Source organism: Salmo trutta, chromosome 36, assembly GCF_901001165.1.
Source record: "Salmo trutta chromosome 36, fSalTru1.1, whole genome shotgun sequence".
Taxonomy (NCBI): Eukaryota; Metazoa; Chordata; class Actinopteri; order Salmoniformes; family Salmonidae; genus Salmo; species Salmo trutta.
The window spans coordinates 3,127,972-3,148,571 of NC_042992.1; the positions used below are offsets into that span (position 1 = coordinate 3,127,972).

A 20,600-nucleotide genomic window follows, 5' to 3' on the forward strand; every position below is an offset into this window, starting at 1 on the left:
TTACCTCTCTGTACCCAGTGGTCTATTCCTTAGTCATTACCTCTCTGTACCCAGTGGTCTATTCCTTAGTCATTACCTCTCTATACCCAGTGGTCTATTCCTTAGTCATTACCTCTCTATACCCAGTGGTCTATTCCTTAGTCATTACCTCTCTGTACCCAGTGGTCTATTCATTAGTCATTACCTCTCTATACCCAGTGGTAAATTCCTTAGTTGTGTTTTCGAAAACAAACACATGCATTGTTTTCTCTTCCTGAAAAGATTTTCATCCACGTCTCCTTCTCATTCCTCTCTCTTTCTCTCTCTCCTTCTCCTTGTCTCTCTCCTCTCTCCTTCTCCTCTCTCCTCTCTCCCTCTCCTCTCTCCTTCTCTCACTCCTCTCTCCTTCTCTCTCCTTCTCCTTGTCTCTCTCTTCTATCCTCCTACCTCTCTCCTTCTCTACCTCTCTCCTTCTCCTTGTCTCTCTCCTCTCTCCTTCTCCTCTCTCCTCTCTCCCTCTCCTTCTCTCACTCCTCTCTCCTTCTCTCTCCTTCTCCTTGTCTCTCTCTTCTCTTTCTTCTATCCTCCTTCCCCTCTCCTTCTCTACCTCTCTCCTTCTCCTTGTCTCTCTCCTCTCTCCTTCTCCTCTCTCCTCTCTCCCTCTCCTCTCTCCTTCTCTCACTTCTCTCTCTTCTATCCTCCTTCCCCTCTCCTTCTCTACCTCTCTCCTTCTCCTTGTCTCTCTCCTCTCTCCTTCTCCTCTCTCCTCTCTCCCTCTCCTCTCTCCTTCTCTCACTCCTCTCACCATCTCTCTACTTCTCCTTGTCTCTCTCTTCTATCCTCCTTCCTCTCTCCTTCTCGACCTCTCTTCTTCTCTACCTCTCTCCTCTCTCCTTCTCCTCTCTCCTCTCTCCCTCTCCTCTCTCACTCCTCTCTCCTTCTCTCTCCTTCTCCTTGTCTCTCTCTTCTATCCTCCTTCCTCTCTCCTTCTCTACCTCTCCTCTCTCCTGCTCTCTCTCCTTATCTCTCTCCTCTCTCCGCTAAATGTGTTTCTATTCCTGTTTTGTATTTTGCGTTTTTACCTGAAGTCAGATCCTTTTCTTTTCCCTCGGTCAGGGATCCCCGGGTCTGGACACATGTTATGTCCCTGGGCCACACCCATCTGAGACACTGAGAGAAGGGGATGAGAGAGAGAGAGAGAGAAGGAAGGGGATGAGGGAGAAAGATGAGAGAGAGTAAAATAAACAATCACAGTGTTTCACATAGCATCCAGCAAAAATCAAGGTAAATTAGGTACAGCACATTTCAACAAAACCAGCCTTATTCTAAAATGGATTCAATTACACATTTTCCACAATATCCCATAATGACAAAGCAAAAAACTGTTTTTTTTGCAGATTGATTGATTAAAATAACAAACAGAAATAACTTATTTACATACATATTCAGACCCTTTGCTATGAGACTCAAAATTGAGCTCAGCTGTCTTCATGTTTCTACAACTTGACTGGAGTCAACGTGTGATAAATTCAATTGATCTGATTGGACAGATTTGGATAGAGACACACATCTATATATAAGGTCCCACAGTTGACAGTGCATATCAGAGCAAAACCAAGTCATGAGGTCGAACGAATTGTCCGTAGAGCTCCGAGATGGGATTGTGTCGAGGCACAGATCTGGGGAAGGGTACCAAAAAAGGTCTGCAGCATTGAAGGTCCCCAAGAACACTGTGGCCTCCATCATTCTTAAATGGAAGAAGTTGGAAAATACCAAGACCCTTCCTAGAGCTGGCCGCCTGGCCAAAATAAGCAAAAGGGGACGGAGAAAAGGAGAAAAGCTCAGGACCTCACACAGCCAAGACAACGCAGGAGTGGCTTCAGGACAAGTCTCTGAATGTCCTTGAGTGGCCCAGCCAGAGCCAGGACTTGAACCCGATCGAACATCTCTGGAGAGACCTGAAAATACAGTGCCTTCCAAAAGTATTCCTCCCCTTGGCGTTTTTCCTATTTTGTTGCATTACAACCTGTAATTTAAATAGATTTTTGGGGGATTTCATGTAATGGACAAACACACAACACAAAATAGTCTGAATTGGTGAAGTGAAATGAAAAAAGTAACTTATTTAAAAATATTAAAAAATAAACAGAAAAGTGGTGTGTGCATATGTATTCACTCCCTTTGCTATGAAGCCCCTAAATAAGATCTGGTGCAACCAATTACCTTCAGAAGTCACATAATTAGTTAAATAAAGTCCACCTGTGTGCAATCTAAGTGTTACATGATCTGTCACATGATCTTGGTATATACCTGTTCTGAAAGGCCCCAGAGTCTGCAACACCACTTAGCAAGGGGCACCACCAAGCACCACAACAAACCTGCCAAGAGAGGGCCGCCCACCAAAACTCACAGACCAGGCAAGGAGGGCATTAATCAGAGAACCAACAAAGAAACCAAAGATAACCCTGAAGGAGCTGCAAAGCTTCACAGCGGAGATTGGAGAATCTGTTCATAGGACCACTTTAAGCCGTATACTCCACAGAGCTGGGCTTTACGGAAGAGTGGCCAGAAAAAAGCCATTGCTTAAAGAAAAAAATGTGGGAGACTCCACAACCATATGGAAGAAGGTACTCTGGTCAGATGAGACTAAAATTGAGCTTTTTGGCCATCAAGGAAAATGCTATGTCTGGCGAAAACCCAACACCTCTTGTCACCCTGAGAACACCATCCCCACAGTGAAGCATGGTGGTGCCAGCATCATGCTGTGGGGATGTTTTTTTATCGGCAGGGACTAGGAAACTGGCCAGAATTGAAGGAATGATGCATGGCGCTAAATACAGGGAAATTCTTGATGGAAACCTGTTTCAGTCGTCCAGAGATTTGAAACTGGGACGGAGGTTCACCTTCCAGCAGGACAATGACCCTAAGCATACTGCTAAAGCAACACTCTAGTGGTTTAAGGGGAAACAATTAAATGTCCTGGAATGGCCTAGTTAAAGCCCAGACCTCAATCGAATTGAGAATCTGTGGTATGACTTAAAGATTGCTGTACACCAGCGGAACCCATCCAACTTGAAGGAGCTGGAGCAGTATTGCCTTGAAGAATGGACAAAAATCTCAGTGGCTAGATGTGCCAAGCTTATAGAGACATACCCCAAGAGACTTGCAGCTGTATTTGCTGCAAAAGGTGTCTCTACAAAGTATTGACTTTGGGGGGAGGTGAATAGTTTTGCACGCTCAAGTTCTGTTTGTCTTATTTCTTGTTTTTTCACAATAAAAAATATTTTGCATCTTCAAAGTGGTAGGCATGTTGTGTAAATCAAATGATACTAACCCCCCAAAAATCTATTTTAATTCCAGGTTGTAAGGCAACAAAATAGGAAAAATGCCAAGGGGGGTGAATACTTTCGCAAGCCACTGTAGCTGTGCAGAGACGCTCCCCATCAAACCTGACAGAGCTTGAGAGGATCTGCAGAGAAGAATGTGAGAAACTCCACAAATACAGGTGTGCCAAGCTTGTAGCGTCATACCCAAGAAGACTTAAGGCTGTAATCGCTGCCGAAGGTGTTTCGACAAAGTATTGAGTAAAAGGTCTGAATAGTTCTGTACTTATATACATTTGCACAAAAAAAATTCAATGTCATTATGAGGTATTGTGTGTAGATTGATGAGAGGAGAAAACAAGTTAATACATTTTAGAATGTAACGTAACAAAAATGTGGAAAAAGTCAAGTGTTTTGAAAACTTTCTGAATGTTAAAGTCAGAAGTTGTATTTTCCTGTCAGCATACCTGCATCTCCATGGTGTGTGTGTGTGTGTGTGTGTGTGTGTGTGTGTGTGTGTGTGTGTGTGTGTGTGTGTGTGTGTGTGTGTGTGTGTGTGTGTGTGTGTGTGACTGAGAGCTGCCGCCTGTAGCATGTCATCCTTTATTAATTGAAAAGTCCCAATTGAGTGATGCCAAACAGGTGATAATCATGCTTACATTGACTAACATTAGCCTCTTACCCTAAACCTTGAATATCACTGTTTGAAGCTTCAGCACATACAGGTGCATTTGGAAGTTTACATACACTTATGTTGGGGTCATTAAAACTTGTTTTTCAACCACTCCACAAATTTCTTGTTAACAAACTATAGTTTTGGCAAGTCGGTTAGGACATCTACTTTCTGCATGACACAAGTAATTTTTCCAACAATTGTTTACAGACATTATTTCACTTATAATTCACTGTATCACAATTCCAGTGGGTCAGAAGTTTACATACACTAAGTTGACTGTGCCTTTAAACAGCTTGGAAAATTCCAGATAATGATGTCATGGCTTTAGAAGCTTCCGAAAGGCTTATTGACATCATTTTAGTAAATTGGAGGTGTACCTGTGGATGTATTTCAAGGCCTTCCTTCAAACTCAGTGCCTCTTTGCTTGACATCACGGGAAAATCAAAAGAAATCAACCAAGACCTCAGGAAAAAAATGTGTAGACCTCGACAAGTCTGGTTCATCCTTGGGAGCAATTTCCAAACACCTGAAGGTACCACGTTCATCTGTACAAACAATAGTACGCAAGTATTAACACCACACAGCCGTCATACAGCTCAGGAAGGAAACGCATTCTGTCTCCAAGAGATGAACGTACTTTGGTATGAAAAGTGCAAATCAATCCCAGAACAACAGCAAAGGACCTTGTGAAGATGCTGGAGGAAACCGGTACAAAATATATCCACAGTAAAACGAGTCCTATATCGACATAACCTGAACGGCCGCTCAGCAAGGAAGAAGCCACTGCTCCAAAACCGCCATAAAAAGGCCAGACTACGATTTGCAAGTGCACATGGGGACAAAGACTGTACTTTCTGGAGAAATGTCCTCTGGTCTGATGAATCAAAAATAGATCTATTTGGCCATAATGACCATCGTTATGGTCATTATTGGAGGAAAAAGGGGGAGGCTTGCAAACTGAATAACACCATCCCAACCATGAAGCACGGGGGTAGCAGCATCATGTTGTGGGGGTGCTTTGCTGCATGAGGGACTGGTGCACTTCACAAAATAGGAGGAAAATTATGTGAAAATTATGTGGATATATTGAAGCAACACCTCAAGACATCAGTCAGGAAGTTAAAGCTTGGTCGCAAATGGGTCTTCAAAATGGACAATGACCCCAAGCATACTTCCAAAGTTGTGGCAAAATGGCTTAAGGACAACAAAGTAAAGGTATTGGAGTGGCCATCACAAAGCCCTGACCTCAATCCTATAGAAAATTTGTGGGCAGAACTGAAAAATTGTGTGCGAGCAAAGAGGCCTACAAACCTGACTCAGTTACATTAGCTCTGTCAGGAGGAATGGGCCAAAATCCACCCAACTTATTGTGGGAAGCTTGTGGAAGGCTACCTAAAATGTTTGACCCAAGTTAAACAGTTTAAAGGCAGTGCTACCAAATACTAATTGAGTGTATGTAAACTTCTGACCCACTGGGAATGTGATGAAAGAAATAAAAGCTGAAATAAATAATTCTCTCTACTATTATTCTGACATTTCACATTCGTAAAATAAAGTGGTGATCCTAACTGACCTAAGACAGGGAATTCTTACTAGGATTAAATGTCAGGAATTGTAAAAAACTGAGTTTAAATGTATTTGGCTAAGGTGTATGTAAACTTCTGACTTCAACTTTATATATCAATCACTCTCTGTTGGTTTCTCAGTCCAATTTGATCAAACACATTGGCACAGTTTCCTACAGCTAGGCTAAACAGCATTCTACCTGCTCTGACATCCCCTCATTACTAGAGCCAGAAAGGAATTGACTCGGATCTTTCTTACCAATGCCAGTAAAGAATGTATTAAATAACACAGCATTTCAAATGTTAATATTTTGGGCCTGCATTTCAAATAAAAAAATATATAAATTGTCAAATGCCAAATACAACAGTGAAATGCTTACTTACAAGCCCTTAACCAACAATGCAGTTTAAAGAAAAATTGTTAAGTAAAAAATAATTAAAGAGCAGCAGAAAAATGATAAATTGTGAGGCTATATACAGGGTGTTATGGTACAGAGTCAATGTGGAGGCTATATACAGGGGGTACCGGTACAGAGTCAATGTGGAGGCTATATACAGGGTATTACGGTACAGAGTCAATGTGGAGGCTATATACAGGGTGTTACGGTACAGAGTCAATGTGGAGGCTATATACAGGGTGTTACGGTACAGAGTCAATGTGGAGGCTATATACAGGGTGTTACGGTACAGAGTCAATTTGGAGGCTATATACAGGGTGTTACGGTACAGAGTCAATGTGTGGGGGCTATATACAGGGTGTTACGGTACAGAGTCAATGTGGAGGCTATATACAGGGTGTTACGGTACAGAGTCAATGTGTGGGGGCACATGGCTAGTCGAGGTAATTGAGGTAATATGTACATGTAGGTAGAGTTAAACCATATTTGGTGTGATTTGAATGTCTGTGACGTGACTCCATTGTCTCCGGAGACACTTCTGTCTACTAGTGGATATCAGAGGAATATGCTTTGTTACAACGCTGTTAATAAATGACAGATAATTACATTTCAAAATGCCACCTTTATTACTGGTTCAGCATAAAACATTATTGTATTATTGGCAATGGCATTATTTTTGCCATAATATTTCCTAATAAATTCTGTAAGGTTATGTAATTATTTTCCCTGTGCACTCTTCCAGCCTCTGGCCCTCATTATCATAATCAACATTATCATCTTTTTGTCTTTAGTTCAACATATCTTTACCCCTCTCCTCCCAGACGACAGCATTCTGCTAAAACATATCAACTGATTGAGACAGGAAGGGGAAGTGACACAGGGTCGGTGAGCCAGCCAACCCCGGCAGGCTCCTTAACAGACAGGGCGGGGTCAAAGGCCCGACAGGCGGGGCCAAAGCCAATGTGACACCGGCTGATTAGCCGAGACTCTGGGCGGCTCTGAATATTGATGAGGGAGAAAAGGCCAGGCCTGTCATCGTTAGGGGAACGAAAAACTGGTCGTTAACCAAGGCAGCAGGACGGAGAGAGGAAGAGGTGGAGGAGAGAAGAGTGAGAATGAAAATAAAGAGGAGAAGGACGAAGGAGGAGATGGGTATGAGGTGATGGAGGTAGAGGAGATGGGTATGAGGTGATGGAGGTAGAGGACTAGAGGAGATGGGTATGAGGTGATGGAGGTAGAGGACTAGAGGAGATGGGTATGAGGTGATGGAGGTAGAGGACTAGAGGAGATGGGTATGAGGTGATGGAGGTAGAGGACTAGAGGAGATGGGTATGAGGTGATGGAGGTAGAGGAGATGGGTATGAGGTGATGGAGGTAGAGGAGATGGGTATGAGGTGATGGAGGTAGATGACCAGAGGAGATGGGTATGAGGTGATGGAGGTAGAGGACTAGAGGAGATGGGTATGTGGTGATGGAGGTAGATGAGATGGGTATGTGGTGATGGAGGTAGATGACCAGAGGAGATGGGTATGAGGTGATGGAGGTAGAGGACTAGAAGAGATGGGTATGAGGTGATGGAGGCAGATGAGATGGGTATGAGGTGATGGAGGCAGATGAGATGGGTATGAGGTGATGGAGGCAGAGGAGATGGGTATGAGGTGATGGAGGCAGAGGAGATGGGTATGAGGTGATGGAGGCAGAGGAGATGGGTATGAGGTGATGGAGGCAGAGGAGATGGGTATGAGGTGATGGAGGTAGAGGAGATGGGTTTGAGGTGATGGAGGCAGAGGACTAGAGGAGTAGAAAGATTATCTTGAGGAGGGAGATTAGTGAGGATGCAGAAAGGTGAGGAAGTGCGAGAGTCCACACGAAGCAGGAAGGAGGAGTAGAACAGAGGAACAGGGGTAAGGACTTGTTAAGTTAACGAGAAAGTATTTTCACAGCAGATAATAGGAAAAGGTGAAAGAGGAAGACAACGGTGGGAGGAAGAGGTGGAAGAGGAGGACAAGGGTGGGAGGAAGAGGGAAATACATAGAAAAAAGGGCAGAGAGGCCCTCTCCGTCACTCCCTCCCTCAGTCTTCTCCTGCGGAAGGTGTTAGAAATGTACATGAAGACTCAGTGACTGACGATAATGAAGAGTGGCACCCTATTCCCTATGTAGTGTAATACCTTCAACCAACACAAGTCATAAGTAGTGCACTTAATAGGGAATTGGGTCCCATTCGGAACACATAGCTCTCTCTGACTGCCACTGAGCCACGGAGAAAAGGGCAGGCCATGCAATTAGTGCTGTCGTCCATTACTCTCTCTCTCTGCATATTTACTCACACTAAGAAAATGTCCCAAATGGCACCTTATTCTCTAGATGCTGCACTACATGTGACCAGGGCCCACAGAGCACTTGTCGAAAGTAGTGCACTACACAGGGAATAACGTGCTGTTTGGGACACACTTTAACAACTCCTGTATCTTTAACCCTCAATCTCCTCTCTCTGTTTCTACACTCATTTATCCCTCCCTGTATCTCCTCTCTCTGTTTCTACACTCATTTATCCCTCCCTGTGTTTTAGACAATCGTTTATCCCTCTCTCTCTGTGCCGTTCCACCACTGGGGAGGAGAGAGGAAACCCCTTTGTGTGACTTTGCAGGAAAAACTGTTGTAGAAGAGAATTCGAAAGGTGTACGTCAACAAGTATATAACAACTGGGAACTCTACTTCCACACGTATAGGTATGGTAATAAGACTAGGTATGGTAATAAGACTAGGTTTGGTAATAAGACTAGGTTTGGTAATAAGACTAGGTATGGTAATAAGACTAGGTATGGTAATAAGACTAGGTATGGTAATAAGACTAGGTATGGTAATAAGACTAGGTATGGTAATCAGACTAGGTATGGTAATAAGACTAGGTATGGTAATAAGACTATTGTTAGCAGTTGATGTTATTCTTTAACAATACAGACCCCAAAGCAAATCAGGGGGAGAACAATTTATTTATTCAAAGAGAATGTATTATAGTTGTTATGCTGGAAAGTAGATGGTAGATGTTTCTTCTTCGCTGTCCTCTGTGTTTAGAGACAGGATGTAGTTTATAACCCAAGCCTAGCCTGTGGTTGACCAATTAGAATTCCTTGCAATAAAATTGGACCAATGGCCAAATACCAATTATCCCGTTTAAGGCCTCAATGTATAGACAATTTGGACCAATGAGAACTTGCCACATGTAGCTATGACTCTCGGACTGAAACCCATCCCATGTCCCCGATCCATTGATCGTCAGTTCCCGATTGATCCTCAGGTCCCCATTAATCGTCAGGTCCCCATTAATCGTCAGGTCCCCATTAATCGTCAGGTCCCCATTAATCGTCAGGTCCCCATTGATCGTCAGGTCCCCATTGATCGTCAGGTCCCCATTGATCGTCAGGTCCCCATTGATCGTCAGGTCCCCATTGATCGTCAGGTCCCCATTGATCGTCAGGTCCCCATTGATCGTCAGGTCCCCATTGATCGTCAGGTCCCCATTGATCGTCAGTTCGCCATTGATCGTCAGTTCGCCATTGATCGTCAGTTCGCCATTGATCGTCAGGTCCCCATTGATCGCCAGGTCCGCATTGATCGTCAGTTCCCCATTAATCGTCAGTTCCCCATTAATCGTCAGTTCCCATTAACAGACAAACAACTATTTCCATTGACCGTTATCTCCCTCTTGACCTCTAGTCCTCTGCGTTGTGTATTTATCTTAGAATATTCTTACGTGTACATCAAATAGGAGCACTACTTCCACACTGGTATGAATGGTAACACGTGTACATCAAATAGGAACACTACTTACACACTGATATCTTGTGGTGATTGTCTTTACTGGGCATCATCTTCACTCCTCTGGACTTCAGTTCTGTCATCTTCTTCACTGTAGAGACCAGAGGATAATGTACAATCAGTACTGTAGAGACCAGAGGATAATGTACAGTCAGTACTGTAGAGAGCAGAGGATAATGTACAACCAGTACTGTAGAGAGCAGAGGATAATGTTCAACCAGTACTGTAGAGAGAAGAGGATAATATACACTCAGTACTGTAGAGACCAGAGGATAATATACAATCAGTACTGTAGAGACCAGAGGATAATGTTCAACCAGTACTGTAGAGAGCAGAGGATAATGTTCAACCAGTATTGTAGAGAGCAGAGGATAATGTACAATCAGTACTGTAGAGAGCAGAGGATAATATACACTCAGTACTGTAGAGACCAGAGGATAATGTTCAACCAGTACTGTAGAGACCAGAGGATAATGTTCAACCAGTACTGTAGAGACCAGAGGATAATGTTCAACCAGTACTGTAGAGAGCAGAGGATAATATACAATCAGTACTGTAGAGACCAGAGGATAATATACAATCAGTACTGTAGAGACCAGAGGATAATATACAATCAGTACTGTAGAGACCAGAGGATAATATACAATCAGTACTGTAGAGATCAGAGGATAATGTACAATCATGTTACCTGTTTAATCAGTACTGTAGAGATCAGAGGATAATGTAGTCACACACAAACCTACACGTCGTTCCTCAGTGTTTTGATTCCATAAAGCCAAGGTCTCAGCTGTTGTTAGACCCTCATGTACACAGACAAATAGACAGCATGCCCTCCAAGACTCAGATAGGACTATAATAGAGACTAGAACGAACAATACACACACACAACCAACCTCACACACACTCAACCAACCACACACACACTCAACCAACCACACACACACACAACCTCTCACACACACACACACACACACACAACCTCTCACACACACACACACTCAACCAACCTCACACACACACACAACCAACCAACCAACCCCCCCCCCCACACACACACACACACACACACACAGCTGAGCAGGTCCGTTTAGGCATGGTACTGTATCAGCCTACAACACTGTCCGGTTCTTCTATTATACGATCCACTGAGAGATGGTACGGTATTAGTTAACACTATCTGGTTCATACGATCCCATTGGGGAAACACAATAGCATGAGGATCAAGCTATCACTTTATCTTGTGATTCTGTCAAGAGCGGATTTATCTGTAACTTTATAGCGTTACTCTCCGCAGCGCACCAGCTCCGTTACCCCCCCTTGACGTCCCTTGATTTCCCGCACGGATTCTGGAAGGCAGCGTATGGTTTCCACAGTAAACTAATATTTCATTAAAAACATTGGAATGTGATGTGAATGAATATAAGATATCTAATTCTAGACTTTGTATGGGTGGTACATTAGGGTAAATTCAGAGTGGGCACAATGAACTGTTGATATCCCAATTAGACCCAATGAGATAGTGTTTTGTATTAAATGGTTTATCAGGATCCCTATTAGCTGCTGATGACATAGCAGCGACTCTTCCTGGTGTTCAATGGTATGAAATAGATGTGTTCAGTCTTAATTGCAAAAGGGGGGGGGGGGTCATTTGAGGGATATTTAGATGCATTGTTTATGAAAATATCTAACTAACACACTCATCATTACTTAGTTATTTCATATATCAACAACAGCTAATTGTTCTTGTTGGTTAAACGTTTGTATTTTCAAATCATTATTAAAATGTTCAAAGCCTGTGACTTGTGCCAAACTACACTTCAATCTTAATTGCTCTATTTTCAGGCTGGTGTTAAAGAGGCTCTAGTGTCAAACGCAAGTTAGTTTGCAATTTTTGTTATGTAAAAAACGGTTTGGCAGAGTCGTGTTTCGGAGGACGCATGGCTCTCAACCTTCCCCTCTAAGACCAGCACTGATAGGAATATTAAGACCAGCCTGATAGGAATATTAAGACCAGCCTGATAGGAATATTAAGACCAGCCTGATAGAGATATTAAGACCAGCCTGATAGAGATATTAAGACCAGCCTGATAGGAATATTAAGACCAGCCTGATAGGAATATTAGGACCAGCCTGATAGGGATATTAAGACCAGCCTGATAGGGATATTAAGACCAGCCTGATAGAGATATTAAGACCAGCCTGATAGGAATATTAAGACCAGCCTGATAGAGATATTAAGACCAGCCTGATAGAGATATTAAGACCAGCCTGATAGAGATATTAAGACCAGCCTGATAGGGATATTAAGACCAGCCTGATAGAGATATTAAGACCAGCCTGATAGGGATATTAAGACCAGCCTGATAGAGATATTAAGACCAGCCTGATAGGGATATTAAGACCAGCCTGATAGGAATATTAAGACCAGCCTGATAGGGATATTAAGACCAGCCTGATAGGGATATTAGGACCAGCACTGATAGGAATATTAAGACCAGCGTGATAGAGATATTATGACCAGCACTGATAGAGATATTAGGACCAGCCTGATAGGAATATTAAGACCAGCCTGATAGAGATATTAAGGCCAGCCTGATATTGAAGACCAATCAAAACAGTTTTTTTTAAATCAGTAACGCAGTTGGTTATGGTATGAATTGTGACAGAGGAAACACAGCCTATCCAGCCGTTGCACACACTGACCACATGAGCATGGAACAAGAGTAGCATATTGTGCCTCTGGTGCCTGTAAACTTTGTATTTCAGAAAAATAAAAACGTAATATTTTTTACCATTTGATTTGATTTGATTGAAAACCAAGCAAAGCCGCCCTTCTCTCAGTGAAGGCCTTTTTTGGGACTGCCCAATTCAGTAGAGGAGACTGGGGTGGCAGGTAGCCTAGTGGTTAGAGCATTGGGACAGTAACCAAAATCTTGCTGGATCGAAACCCTGAGCTGACAAGGTAAAAATCTGTTGTTCTGTCCCTGAACAAAGCAGTTAACCCACTCTTCCCTGGTAGACTGTCATTGCAACTAAGAATTTGTTAACTGACTTGCCAAGTTAAATAAAAAATAAAAATTAAAGACTGTCCATAAGGGTTTGGTTTCTGAGACTGCTTTGGAAATAAATCTTAATCACCAAAGTTTGAATAAAATCTAAAGTTTGAGAGGAGTAAAACCGTGAGCTCACATTCCCTTCTGATCTCTGCATTGTAGCTCAGGGCCACATTATTTTAGCCATGCAGGTCCCGTTTCGTATGTGCGTAAAACCCCCTCCATGATGTAGGCAACGTGTCCGTGCCCATCATGAAACAAGAGATGAGAACCTCTGTGAATACCGGTATACCTCATATTTTGAAGTTATCTGTAACCTGTAAAAATAGCTTGTTGTCCATTTCATATGTTCGAAACTCAAGGCCTCCCTTAGGTCTACTGTAACAAAGGCTGATTGCAAAGCAATGACTGATTTTATGATATCATTACATTTTCCTCCCCCAAAAAATGTATTGTTTATTTTTCATTCAATTTTGTTACATCCAGACTTATTAGAAGGATTCACCTTCCTGGTTTTATGGTGACAACGTCCGTGGCGATTTGCAATGCGATCTGATCTCGAGATGGTGTGGGTGTGAATGCGATCTGATCTGGAGATGGTGTGGGTGTGAATGCGATCTGATCTGGAGATGGTGTGGGTGTGAATGCGATCTGATCTGGAGATGGTATGAATGCGATCTGATCTGGAGATGGTGTGAATGCGATCTGATCTGGAGATGGTGTGAATGCGATCTGATCTGGAGATGTGTGAATGTGATCTGATCTGGAGATGGTGTGAATGCGATCTGATCTGGAGATGGTGTGAATGCGATCTGATCTGGAGATGGTGTGAATGCGATCTGATCTGGAGATGGTGTGAATGCGATCTGATCTGGAGATGGTGTGAATGCGATCTGATCTGGAGATGGTGTGAATGCGATCTGATCTGGAGATGGTGTGAATGCGATCTGATCTGGAGATGGTGTGAATGCGATCTGATCTGGAGATGGTATGAATGCGATCTGATCTAGAGATGGTGTGAATGCGATCTGATCTGGAGATGTGTGAATGCGATCTGATCTGGAGATGGTGTGAATGCGATCTGATCTGGAGATGGTGTGAATGCGATCTGATCTGGAGATGGTGTGAATGCGATCTGATCTGGAGATGGTGTGAATGCGATCTGATCTGGAGATGGTGTGAATGCGATCTGATCTGGAGATGGTGTGAATGCGATCTGATCTGGAGATGGTGTGAATGCAATCTGATCTGGAGATGGTGATGAATGCGATCTGATCTGGAGATGGTGTGAATGAGATCTGATCTGGAGATGGTGTGAATGAGATCTGATCTGGAGATGTGTGAATGCGATCTAATCTGGAGATGGTTCTGATTAGGTTCATGCAGTGTCTCCACGAAGTATTCAGACCCTCTGACGGTTTCCATATTTTGTTACGTTGTTAAATTGATTGAACCATTTATTCCCCCCTCATCACCTATACACAATACTACATAATGACAAAGCAAAAACTGTTTAGACATTTTTGCTAATTTATTACAAATAAAAAAACGGAAATATTACATTTACATAAGTATTCAGACCCTTTACTCAGTACTTTGTTGAAACACCTTTGGCAGCGATTACAGCATTGAGACTTATTGGGTATGACTCTACAAGCATGGCACACGTCAATACAGATCCTCTGAAGTTCTGTCAGGTTGGATGGGGAGCGTTGCTGCAAAGCTATTTTCAGGTCTCTCCAGAGAAGTTCGATCGGGATCAAGTCCGGGCCCTGGCTGGGCCACTCAAGGAAATTCAGAGAATTGTCCCGAAAGCATCTCCTTTGTTGTCTTGGCTGTGTGCTTAGGGTCATTGTCCTGTTGGAAGGTGAACCTTCACCCCAGTCCGAGGTCCTGAGCAGGTTTTCATCAAGGATGTCTCTGTACTTTGCTCCGTTCATCTTCACCTTGATGCTGACTAGTCTCCCAGTCCCTGCCGCTGAAAAACATCCCCGCAGCATGATGCTGCCACCACCATGCTTCGGGTTCTTGGTCATCTCACTGACCATGGCCCTTTTCCCCCAATTGCTCAGTTTGGTTGGGCGGCCAGCTCTAGTAAGAGTCTTGGTGGTTCCAAACATCTTCCAATTAAGAATGTTCTTGGAGACCTTCAAAACTGCAGAAATGTTTTGGTACCCTTCCCCAAGATCTGTGCCTCAAGACAATCCTGTCTCGGAGCTCTGCGGACAATTTCTTCAACCTCATGGCTTGGTTTTTGCTCTGACATGCACTGTCAACTGTGGGACCTTATATAGACAGGTGTGCCTTTCCAAATCATGTCCAATCAATTGAATTTACCACAGGTGGACTTCAATCAAGTTGTAGAAACAGCTCAAGGATGATCAATGGAAACAGGATGCACCTGAGCTCAATTTTGAGTCTCATAGCAATGGATCTTAATACTTATGTAAATAAGATATATTTATTTTTTATTTTGAATAAATGTTCAAAAATGTCTAAAAACCTGTTTTCACTTTTGTCACGCCCTGATCTGTTTCACCTGTCTTGTCATTGTCTCGATGTGTCGACCATCTTCCCCATTATCTCCTGTGTATTTATACCTGTGTTCTCTGTTTGTCTGTTGCCAGTTCATCTTGTTTGTCAAGCCAACCAGCGGTTGTCTCAGCTCCCACTTTTCCCCAGTCTCTCTTTTCTCGTCCTCCTGGTTTTTGACCCTTGCCTTGCTTGTCCTGACCCTGTACCCGCCCCCCTGACCTCTCTGCCTGACCCTGAGCCTGCACCTTATCAATAATTAATTTAATCTTGGTTATTGACAATGTTTGGCATGTCTATGCTCAGCCATAATATAATTTACAGTAGACCTAGCCCCTATATCAGTGAGAATGTTATTAAAGACATACAATTGCTTAGAACAATGTGGACTGCAAATGGGTTCAACTTAATGTATTTAGCAAATATAGGTCTACATTTTGTTATTTCGTTTCTGTAAGCCATTTAACAAACTATAACAGACTAACATTGGAATTGGAGTTGATTCCAAGGCAATACATAAAATACTGTACATACACAATGAGAACACCATGGAGCACATTTTAATTGGCCAGTGAGGGGGCCAAGCCTCGACACACCCACAACTTGTTCATTCATCAAAACCCAGCCCTTTCGCGCCAACGGAAGCAACTGCGCCGATAATTGTAACAGTGAAAATAGCAACAATATTCCTGACACACCCTTGAACCTATAGCACTAAGGCCTGTGCTGAGATTTACCAATAAGTTAGGTTTGTTAAAATAGAGATATGAAGGTGCATTGTGAGAAAAGGAGATGAGTGGATCGGAGAGACAGAGAAAAAGAGAGAGAGGAAACAGAGAGAGAGACAGACATGCAGAGGGAGAGAGGAAACAGAGAGACATGCAGATGGAGAGAGGAAACAGAGGGAGACAGACATGTAGAGGGAGAGAGGAAACAGAGGGAGAGAGACATGCAGATGGAGAGAGGAAACAGACATGCAGATGGAGAGAAGAAAAAGAGTGCGAGGGATATAAATGTAAGAGAGCGGATATAATATCAAATGTGACTCACTTGAAATGAGCTGTGTCTATCGAGGATTGTATGAAAGGATACCATGTGGGGGGATGGAGGGGAGAATGAGGGAGGAGACCATTCGTTAATCTAATTAAAGTCTTAGTCCTCCTCCTCTCTCTGATTTCACTAATGGATTTATATTTAAGTGATAATGCCTGAGAAAAACGTGTTTGTAGGATATATTGGCACGGGTGTTGTCGAGGGCCGGCAGACCGTCCACTATATCCTCCAAAACACCAGCTTCAAGGACATTATCACTTTTATACAACGGGTTACCAACATAATCAAACAATGATTGACATATTTTTCATTAATAACAACGTTATTTTGATTAATTTATTCATACTATTTCATCCTTCCACAAGATATAGTCCTGACACAAATCTAGGGTTGCTACCCAAGCCGGATGGTCGTTCATCTTATTGGTTCGTTTTAACAGAGAAGTTTAAAAATAATGTTTTAACTTAACCTGGTAGGCCAGTTGAGAACAAGTTCTCATTTACAACTGCGACCTGGCTAAAATAAAGCAAAGCAGTACGACACAAACAACAGAGTTACACATTGAATAAACAAACGTACAGTCAATAACACAATAGAAAAAATCTATCTGTAGTGTGTGCAAATGAGGTAAGGGAGGTAGGGCAATAAATAGGCCATAGTGGCGAAATAATTACAATTTATCAATTAAAGACTAGTGAGATAGATGTGCAGAAAATGAATGTGCAAGTAGAGATACTGGGGTGCAAAGGAGCCCAAAAAAATAATGACAATATGGGGATGAGGTAGTTGGATGGGCTGTTTACAGATGAGCTATGTACAGGTGCAGTGATCTGTGAGCTGCTCTGACAGCTGATGCTTAAAGTTAGTGAGGGAGATATGAGTCTCCAGCTTCAGTGATTTTTGCAATGACCCAGTCGTTCAGTGTTTTTGTTCTGTATCTATGTCGTTCGTTCTACTTGTTCCAGCGTTCTAATCCCTTGCCTGCTAGCTAGCCAACTATGTTGCTAAGTTACAGTCACGTCAAACATTGCAGACAGAATAACAACAGTAGCTGCATTTTTGCTTTTGTTCAAGCTGTTTTCTAGTGACATTTATTTCAATCACTGCAAACACTGAAACTGGAAAGACTGCAAACTAACTGCACTTCGTTTCGTTTTACCTTTTTACATTTCTTTGTATATATCCATAACAATGATGCCAACTGATTCATGATTTTGACTGGCTGAGAAACGCTGCTTGTCTGTCTCGTCCCGACACATTCATTATTATGGGACAGCTAGAGATCATATTTGAATATTGAAACAATTTTGCAAATGTCGGAGAGAGACAGTAAGGTTTGTAAGGTTTGTAAAAATCTCAGCTGTTGAAAACGAATTGTTAGTCTAATAGAAATGTGAGATAATGTCTAGATGCTTTTTATAGCGGAGATCAGGTTTATAAATTGCCTGGCTGGGCTGATGAGACAGCGGAATGCGCAGTCAGATGGAACAGAGTAAATAGGCTTTTTAACGTCATAGACTTAGCCGGTGGTAACTTGTGGAATAGACACCGGCTAAAACGTTTTAACAAATCGGCATTCAGGATTAGAACCACCCGTTGTATACCTTTAACTAACACAGGACCTGTAATCCTATCTTCCCTTCCTCTCCTCTGCCTCCCTCTCTTCCACTCTCCCTCTCACTCTCATTTTTTCTCTCTCTTCCACTCTCCCTCTCACTCTCTCTCTCTCATTTTTTCTCTCTCTTCCACTCTCCCTCTCACTCTCTCATTTTTTCTCTCTCTCTCTCATTTTCTCTCACTCTCCCTCTTCCATTTTTTCTCTCACTCTCTCTCTCCCCCCCTCTCTTTTCCCCCTCTCCTCATCCCTTGTTTTGATCTGTGAGAAGATGAGAGGAAGAGTGGAGGTGAGATTAGATGAGATTGAGGTTTGTATTTTGCATTTGGACACACTAATCCATTTTCCTGTTCATCTGTTTTCTGCCCTGAACTACGACCCTCTGAGTGATGAGCCTGGGGACGTGTGTGAATGTATACATGTGTGTGTGTCATACCTTGGTACTGGGCACTGAAGCCCCTCAGCTTGTGGTTTCCATCAGAGGTAAAGTGTAGTCTTAGCCAGTTCTTACTGCTGATGATTGGAGATGGCAGGTTAGGACCAGTGAACCTGAAGAGAGGAGAGGAGAGACAGTTTAATGTACAGTTACACAGAGAGGAGAGGAGAGTTTGAGTTCACACAGTGCATGTGAATCAATGTACAGTTACACAGTGGACGTTAAGTGTATCAGCCTCAGAACTACAAACAATTCAAAGTGAAGCTAGAAAACAAGCACACTATCAACTTAGATTATCCACACGAGGAAGAATTCCTTTATATTTTTTTGTATTTCTTCAAGAACCAAACCATAACACACCAATTGCAACTGTGAAACCTCTAAAAGCCCTTCAAAATATTCTAGTTCTTGAATGACAATATCTAGTATTAATTCCACACTGAATCACTGGGTCTGTTACGGCTGTTCGAAGGAGCGGACCAAGATGCAGCGTTTTCGTAGTTCCACATATTTATTAAAAGTGAAACTGAATGTAATACACTGAATAACTTGAAAATAGGAAAACAACAAACCGTGACGCAGCGAGGACAGCACAGTATTCAAAAGACAATAACCCACCAACCACAATGAGAAAAACCCCTACTTAAATATGATCTCTAATCAGAGGCAATGAGGATCAGCTGCCTCCAATTATAGATCAACCCCAAACAATCCCAACATAGAAATAGACAAAATAAAACCTAAAACATAGAAATAGAAAACATAGATAAACCAAAAACACCCCCTGTCACGCCCTGCCCTACTCTACTATAGAAAATGACATCTTACTAGGGTCAGGACGTGACAATCATTCATAGCCGGAGCTGAACCACTCAAAAAGACTCTCAGTGAATCAAAACATATAAAGTCATTTTAGCACCATGATATTCATCAACAACTGTTGACATTAAGAAACAGCAATATTAATACACTCTGTAGGGACTAGACTACAATATATAGGATCTGGTAAAGTACTCTACTGTAACAATATTAATATATAGGATCTGGTAAAGTACTCTACTGTAACAATATTAATATATATGATCTGATAAAGTACTCTAGTGTAACAATATTAATACATAGGTTCTGATAAAATACTCTACTGTATATCCGGACACACACACACAGTATGCTTAAGGTCATTGTCCTGCTGGAAGGTGAACTTCCGTCCCAGTCTCAAATCTCTGGAAGACTGAAACAGGTCTCCTTCAAGAATTTCTCTGCATTTAGCATCATTCATCATTCCTTCAATTCTGACCAGTTTGCCAGTCCCTACCATTGAAAAACATCCCCACAGCATGATGCTGCCACCACCATGCTTCACTGTGAGGATGGGTGTTCTCGGGGTGATGAGAGGCGTTGGGTTTGCGCCAGACATAACATTTTCCTTGATGGCCAAAAAGCTCAATTTTAGTCTCATCTGACCAGAGTACCTTCTTCCATATGTTTGGGGAGTCTCCCTCATGTCTTTTGGCAAACACCAAACGTGCTTTCTTATTTTTTTCTTTAAGCAATTACTTTTTTCTGGCCACTCTTCCATAAAGCCCAGCTCTGTGGCGTGTACGGCTTAAAGTGGTCCGGTGGACAGATACTTCAGGGTCATCATTGGTCTCTTTGTTGCCTCTCTGGTTAATGCCCTCCTTGCCTGGTCCGTGAGTTTTGGTGGGTGGCCATCTCTTGGCAGGTTTGTTGTGGTGCCATATTCTTTTCATTTTTTTAATAATGGATTTAATGGTGCTCCGTGGGATGTTTATAACCCAATCCTGATCTGTACTTCTCCACAACTTTGTCCCTGACCTGTTTGGAGAGCTCCTTGGTCTTTATCGTGCCCCTTACTTAGTTTTGGTGCAGACTATGGGGCCTTTCAGAACAGGTGTATAAATACTGAGATCATGTGACAGATCATGTGACACTTAGATTGCACACAGGTGGACTTTATATTTCTAATTATGTTACTTAAGAAGGTAATTGGTTGCATCAGATCTTATTTAGGGGCTTCATAGCGAAGGGGTGAATACATACGCACCCACCACTTTTCCGTTTTTTTTTTTTTTAAACAAGTCATTTTTTCCATTTCACTTCACCAATTTGGACTATTTTGTGTATGTCC

At 42.5% G+C, this 20,600-nt stretch overlaps 1 protein-coding gene across 1 annotated transcript in view; it reads right to left on the reverse strand.

The window, feature by feature from the left end:
- csmd2 (CUB and Sushi multiple domains 2) overlaps positions 1-19,306 on the reverse strand; it is a 338,221-nt gene extending 318,915 nt beyond the window's left edge. The window contains exons 1-5 of the mRNA XM_029734626.1: positions 19,280-19,306; positions 18,663-18,715; positions 18,452-18,564; positions 9,776-9,853; positions 1,062-1,149 (exon numbers count right to left, since the gene is read on the reverse strand). Coding sequence (XP_029590486.1) covers positions 1,062-1,149; positions 9,776-9,853; positions 18,452-18,564; positions 18,663-18,715; positions 19,280-19,306 — 359 coding nt within the window. The remainder of the gene's footprint in view (positions 1-1,061; positions 1,150-9,775; positions 9,854-18,451; positions 18,565-18,662; positions 18,716-19,279) is intronic.
- Positions 19,307-20,600: the final 1,294 nt, after the last annotated feature.